The 6,970-nt window shown below is 36.2% G+C and overlaps 1 protein-coding gene and 1 pseudogene across 1 annotated transcript; one reads left to right on the forward strand and one right to left on the reverse strand.

Annotated features, from left to right (window-relative positions):
- Positions 1 to 1,693: 1,693 nt before the first annotated feature.
- Positions 1,694 to 2,194, reverse strand: LOC143633474 (uncharacterized). The gene has a single exon (XM_077101780.1). The coding sequence runs from the start codon at positions 2,192 to 2,194 to the stop codon at positions 1,694 to 1,696; it is 501 nt and encodes a 166-aa protein (XP_076957895.1).
- A 1,886-nt stretch (positions 2,195 to 4,080) lies between these two features.
- LOC143633435 (uncharacterized) lies at positions 4,081 to 6,070 on the forward strand (annotated as a pseudogene).
- Positions 6,071 to 6,970: the final 900 nt, after the last annotated feature.

Below are 6,970 nucleotides of genomic sequence, written 5' to 3' on the forward strand. Positions count from 1 at the left end.
AGAGGAATAGCCGGAGTTACAATAATCGACGAGTCTCCCCCCGCATCTTGTATTTCTTGCAATTCTGCATAAGGGTTAGTACTGCTCCCACTGATCTTGTAATCCTCCAGGAACACGGCACGCTTGGTTTCTACAATACGAGTGACATGGGAAGGACAATAGAAACGATAACCCTTTGAATTTTCAGGATACCCGATAAAGAAGTAGGTAACAGTTTTAGGGTCAAGTTTCTTTACGAAAGGGTTATAAAGTTTTGCTTCAGCAATACAGCCCCATACTTTCATATAATTAAGACTCGGTTTCCTTCCTGCCCAAAGTTCATAAGGAGTTTTAGGGATAGACTTAGAATGAACTCTATTGAGTATATGAACGGCTGCTTTTAAGGCTTCAGTCCAGAGAAATAGAGGCAAATTAGTGTTGGCTAACATACTGCATACCATATCCATAATGGTTCGATTTCTCCGTTCAGCGACACCATTTTGCTGAGGAGTACATGGCATGGTATACTGGTTCACGATCCCATAGCCCTTACAAAACTCATAAAATGGACCAGGGGCCTGACCCACATCAGTATGTCTTCCTTAATATTCACCTCCTCTATCTGATCTGACAACTTTTATTTGACGATCTAATTGTTTTTCAACTTCAGTTTTATAATCTTTAAAAGTTATTACAGATTCAGATTTTTCTTTTATGAGATACAAGTACATATATCGGGAATAATCATCAATGAAAGTGATAAATGAAGTATGTCCAGTTATGCCAGCAATGGGGTAAGGACCACTAATATCAGTATGAATGAGTTCTAATAAATTAGAGCTCCTAGTGACGCCTTTCTTATTTGCTGGTGTCATTTTGCCTTTAAGACATTTGACACATGTTCCAAAATGGGTGAAATCGAGATGTGGTAAGACTTCATTCTTCACGAGGCGGGCTAACCGGTCTTATGAGATGTGGCCTAAACGTTGATGTCACAACATAGAAGAAGTCTCTAAGTCTCGTTTCTCTTTAATCTTTGTGAGTGATTCATTAATATTATATGACAACAAAGATTTAGAAAAATTATGTAGTTCTAATCTATAAAGACCACCATCCAAAAAGCCATAACCAAACACTTGAGAATTTAAAGAAATAGTAAGTTTGCCACGACCATGAGAAACATCAAAACCGTCCATGTCTAACTTTGGTCCTGATACAAGATTCCGAGTAATCTCAGAAATATATAACGTATCATAAAGTTTAATACATAAACCAGTTTTCATTATTAATTGTAAAGTTCCACAGCCTTGACTTCAAGTTCTTTATCATTCCCCAGTCTTAGTGTTCTTTGGTTTCTTTCCAGCTTCCGGATTGAAAGGAATCCCTGAGTAGAATTGCTTACATGAACCATAGAACCATAATCAAACCACCATGTATTAGCAGGAACAGTTAAATTATAGGACTCAAGTATCATAAAGAGATCATTACATTTCTTAGCCAGCCACTCCTTAAAGTCTGAACAGTCCTTCTGCTTATGAATGTACTTCTTACAGAACTTGCAGAAAGGCTTTCCAGTGGAGTTCTGAGAGCTGGTTGAGGCACCTTTATTATTCTTCTGAACTTTAGCAAACTCCTTTCTTGGATTAGTGTTCTTCCTCTTCTTGGAACTGGTGGCAAGGTAAGCAACTTCAGGTTTGTCCATCTTCATACGCTCTTACTCTTGCACGCACATAGCAATCAGCTTACTCATGGTCCATTTGTCCTTCTGGGTGTTGTAATTGATCTTGAAAGGTTCATAGACAGGTGGAAGAGAGGTCATGATGAAGTGTACCAGAAAACCGTCGCTGATCTCCATGTCTAATCCCTTCAGCTTATGGGCCATGTCGTTTATCATCATAATGTGCCCACGAATGCCACTCCTTCCATCGTACTTAGTAGTCACCAGTTTGAGAATAAGAGTACTAGCATGCGCCTTAGACGTTCCCTTGAATTGTTCCTCCACAGAAGCCAGATAGGTTTTATCATTTTCAGAGTCTGGAATGGATCCTCTTATGGGCATGCTAATGGAGTTTTTCATAAGCATTAGAGACATGCGGTTGCATCTCTTCCATTTTTCGGAAAGTAAGTGCTCAGCAGGAGTGCTGTTAGCGGTTAGTTCCGGAGGTTGATCCTCGTTTAGAGCAAAGTCGAAATCCAGGAAGGCGAGATTAAGCATAAGAGAGTCCTTCCAGACAGCAAAGTTATCTCCAGTTAATGATGTGATTCCACCATTCGGAGCTGTGATTGGAATTTATATGAGAATGTTAAGATACTAAACTAGAAGGAACTTAGAGTGAACTAGGGGCAATTTAAACTTATGCGGGCATAAATAAGAACCATTTAAATTATGAAGTTGTGATAATGAATATCTATTATTAGCATCAAAATAATAGATTAATGTAATTAATAGAATTCTACTTAAATAAAAGATAAATCACCTTTGGGCAGAATTAAATTTTACTTAAGTATATGTGCAAAACAATTATAACACATCACCTTTGGGCAGAAGTAAAACAACCATTTTAATTATGCACAAGTTAGTTTTCCTTTGATATAGATGTATCGCATCACCTCTGGGCAGAAGTGATACATTTAAATCATGTTTAAGCTAAACTAACATAGCTTGTATTTAGACTTGAATGATAAGTTAGATGTATCACATCACCTTTGGGCAGAAGTGTACATCATCATTCATTCAAGTTAAGCTTTTTATATGTTTTGTAAAAGTAATTAATATGAATTTTAAGTATTTACAAAACATTGGTTTAGTTAGTAGCAAACAAATTATTAAGGGTACTGTTCACAAAAAAAATTTAGTCTCGGGATATTAGTTTTCTGGTTTGATGCGTTTACGGGTTTTAGTATTTTCGGAAACTTAGTGTTCTCCAAAACTGTTTTAATCGTAAACACATACACCCATAAGTTTATGAACAGCTAATAACGTTTAATCTGAATTCTTAGGGATTGTTTGTTTATCCAAGATTTGGTTATAACAATCCGGATATTGAACCAGATTATACTAGGTTTTCGAAACTATTTTAACGCGAATAATCATTAATTTACCATATTTCGAAAACTGTCAGTTTATATCAGACGCCATTTTTAAAACCGAAAAAATTTTAGGGTTTGTGCATTTTCGGATTTTAATAACGATAATAAAATAAAACGAATTAATAAAAAAAAACAAAAATTGTTAGGGTTTATCAGTTTTAGTCCATGTCTTCCGGTTTAGATCCTGAGTTAATGGAAGACATGAAGAACTGATTAATCAACATCGCTCTGATACCACATGTTGATCAGTTCTTTATGTATGTAATAGAAAACATGGATGTTATGATAAACCTACAACTAAAACATATCTGCCACAACAGAGAGAGCGGCCACGGCTGATGAGTACGATCCAGACGACATGACAGTCAGCTTGGTCAGGTTCCCCTTTAGGATGTATATTAGTGATGGGGATTAGGGTTCTTGAGAAACCGAATAATATAGAGGGAGAGAGGCTCACGAATTTATGTAAGGGTTTAGGGTTAAGAGATGTGTGATGTTAATTAGTCTCTCCATATTTATATACATCCAAGGGGAAACCCTTGATTAGCAAGAAATGGTAATTTGGTCAATCAACAATTACCTAGCTAATGTAATTATAAGGTATAATTTAATTAACTTTGATCAGTTATAATATAAATGATCACGTAGGCCATACATAAATATCCATATCCATATATTTATTCTTACACTTATAACCAATAAGTTATAAGCTATATAAGAAGCCAAAGTAAAAAATCTCAAACACCCCTTAATTCCCGTTTTAGAGGGTGTTTAAGATTCCTTATTTTCCCTCCTTATAACTTTTCATTAAGTTAATAAGTTACAAAAGTGTAACTTATGAAACTTTTTCTCTCACAATATAAACAATCCTAAACATCTTATTATTTTTTAAAAAGTTAATAAGTTAGAAGTCGGTAAAATAAGCAATCCCAAACACCCCCTAGATTTAGGAACTCTAGTAGTCCCATCAAACATGGAATTTGGGGGTTGTATGAAATGTTGATCTTCAGTTTCAATCTAGAACAACAATATGCATTTGAAAACCCAATGCTCCTTACTACTAAAAGTCCACAAACCTTCAATCCCTTTGATCCTCAACACAAACACCAATCCCAATTCACAAAACCCCCAAAACCCTAATTCAGAACTCACAGAATCAGACGTCTTAAACAGATTACACCATGAACAAGACATCAATCTCGCAGTCCAATACTTCAAATCCATATCCAACTCCAACTCCTTCAAACACACACCTCTCACTTACCAAACATTAATCCAAAAGCTAGCCCACCAACACGACTTACACGCCGTCCAATACCTTATTCAACAGATGAAATTGGACGGCATTAACTGCTCGGAAGACCTATTCATTACTGTAATCACTTGTTACAGAAGACTTCAATTAGCTGAACAAGCTTTGAAAACGTTTTACAGGATTCAAGATTTTGGGTTGAACCCCACTGTTAAAATATATAATCATTTGCTGGATGCTTTGTTGAATGAGAACAGGTGTCATATGATTAATCCTATTTATACTAACATGAAGAGAGATGGGATCGAACCCGATAAGTATACGTATAACATTTTGTTGAAGGCTTTGTGTAAGAATAACCGGATTGATGGTGCACGCAAGGTGCTTGTTGAAATGTCTAAGAGAGGGTGTCCGCCCGATGAAGTGAGTTACACTACGGTTGTGTCTTCCATGTGTGATTTTGGTATGGTAAGGGAAGCGAAGGAGCTTGTGTTGAGTGTTGTGGGAGGTTTTTCGATGGTTTCGGTTTATAACGCGTTGATAATGGGAATGTGTAGAGAAGGTGATTTTAATGAGGCGTTTCGGTTGTTTCAAACGATGGATGGTAATGGGATTACACCAAATGTTATAACGTTTACGACTGTCGTAAATGCCCTCTCGGTTGTTGGTGAAGTTAAGCTCCCGTTAGCTATATTTGCGAAAATGTTGTTGAAGAATATCCAACCGAACGTGTTCACTTACAGTTCTTTGATAAAGGGTTTATGTGCAAAGGGGAAAATGAAAGACGCGTGTGATGTTTACAACCAAATGACCCGAGAGGGCGTGTTACCGAATGTTGTGACCTACAACACGTTAATAAACGGGTTTTGCTCGATTGGGAATATGGAGAAAGCTAAGTCTTTGGTTCTCGAGATGGAAAGACGAAATTGCCCTCCAAATGTCATAACTTATGGAACTTTGATAAACGGTTATGCAAAGTGTAGGGATGTTTTAGGCGCATCAGAAACATGAAACAAGATGATAACACAAGGATGTGACCCGAATGTGGTGGTGTACACATCAATGGTGGATGTTTTTTGTAATAATTTCATGTTTGAGGAAGCATATAACCTTATGAATAATATAAACATAGCACCAAATGCTGCAACTTTTAATGTATTTATCAAAAGTCTTTGTTCATGTGGAAAGATAGACTCAGCAATGAGGTTATTTCATCAAATGGGAAACTTGGCTAATTTGACGACGTATAATGAGCTTTTAACGGGATTTTCGAAAGCCAACGACTTTAAGGCCGCGTTTGACCTCATACACGAGATGGAACAAAGTGGCGTCGGGCTTAATTTGGCGACATACAACACGATTATTAACATGTATTGTGGTAACAATATGGTAAATGAAGGTTTAAAGGTTATGGCAAAGATGGTGGTGAAAGGGGTGAACCCGGATGTGGTTACGTTTAATGTGATTATTAACGGGTGTTGCAAGTATGGTAAGGTTGACCTTGCGATTCAACTTTTGGAATCTATGAGCCGATGTGGGCTACGTGCCGATTTGGTTACGTATACAAGTGTTGTGTATGGAGTGTGTGGTTTGGGTGAGGTGGAAAGAAGGGAGGAGTGGGTTTGGAGAATGGTGAATGATGGGGTTGGTCTTGATAAGGGGATATGGAGTGTTTTGGTTAGGTGTTTGATGAGTAAAATTGGGTATGATGGTGCTATAGATTTGGTTGATAGAATATTAGTTAGTTAAAAGAAATATGTGAAAGTTATGAAAAACTTACAATCTGATGATGCATCTAGTTTGTTAAATCTTGTTATCAATACTTGTATTGAGAAAAAATGAGCACTTTACATTACATACTTTTTACAAAACTTGATTAAACAAAGAGATGGTTTTATGATATAGTTTCATACCGATTGCCAATTGACAAAGCACTCGCAAGTTTCACTCCGATTGGAAGCCACAGGCCGCTATGACACCGTATGTTTTTTAGGGTGTTATCCACCCTAACCTGCATTTCTTTTAAGTTAGCCCAACCATTAGGGAAGTTTTATAAGAATGGTTTTATAAGATGGAATGAAAATGGTTTTATAGTTTTATTATAAGAATGGTTAGTGAAAAGTTAAATTGAGTAGGTAAATATATTTATTTCTGATGGCTAACATGTCGGCTAGGAGAAAAAAAAATTGACGGCTACGAAAAACAGGCTAAATAATTAACTGAGTAGGTAAAAATATTTAATTTTGTGGGCTAAATTTACACAGGCTAAGAAGAACGGCTAAGAGATAAAAAGATTGAAGACGGCTAACTATTTAACAGAGTTGGTAATGTTGGTAAAAATTTCAATTTTGGTGGCTAAAATTAGACGGCTAAATGAAAAAAAGAAGAAGGCTAAGTGAAGCTTTAGCCTACAAGCCAAGTTTAAGCCGGCTAAAAAGGAATATTTGGAGGCGACTAAGTGAATAAAGATCTTGAATTAAAATATACAAAAACAAAAGCATTATTTGAGTTCAAACTAAGAAACAAAAAGTATTTATTACAAACTTGTTTTTATTTGGGCAAAGCCACATGCAGAGTATATAACTTTAGCAATAATTAATTTCCAAAAATCACAAAAGCAAACCTAAATATTTCAATATTAAAATCAAT

The sequence above is a fragment of the Bidens hawaiensis genome, unplaced genomic scaffold (assembly GCF_021521415.1).
Source record: "Bidens hawaiensis isolate Kalapana, Puna unplaced genomic scaffold, B.hawaiensis_p1.1 tig00006734_1, whole genome shotgun sequence".
NCBI classification, from domain to species: domain Eukaryota; kingdom Viridiplantae; phylum Streptophyta; class Magnoliopsida; order Asterales; family Asteraceae; genus Bidens; species Bidens hawaiensis.

What these genes read in the sequence shown, in the direction of transcription:
- LOC143633474 (XM_077101780.1), bottom strand. Translation starts at nt 2,194, where the DNA reads ATGCTTAATCTCGCCTTCCTGGATTTCGACTTTGCTCTAAACGAGGAT.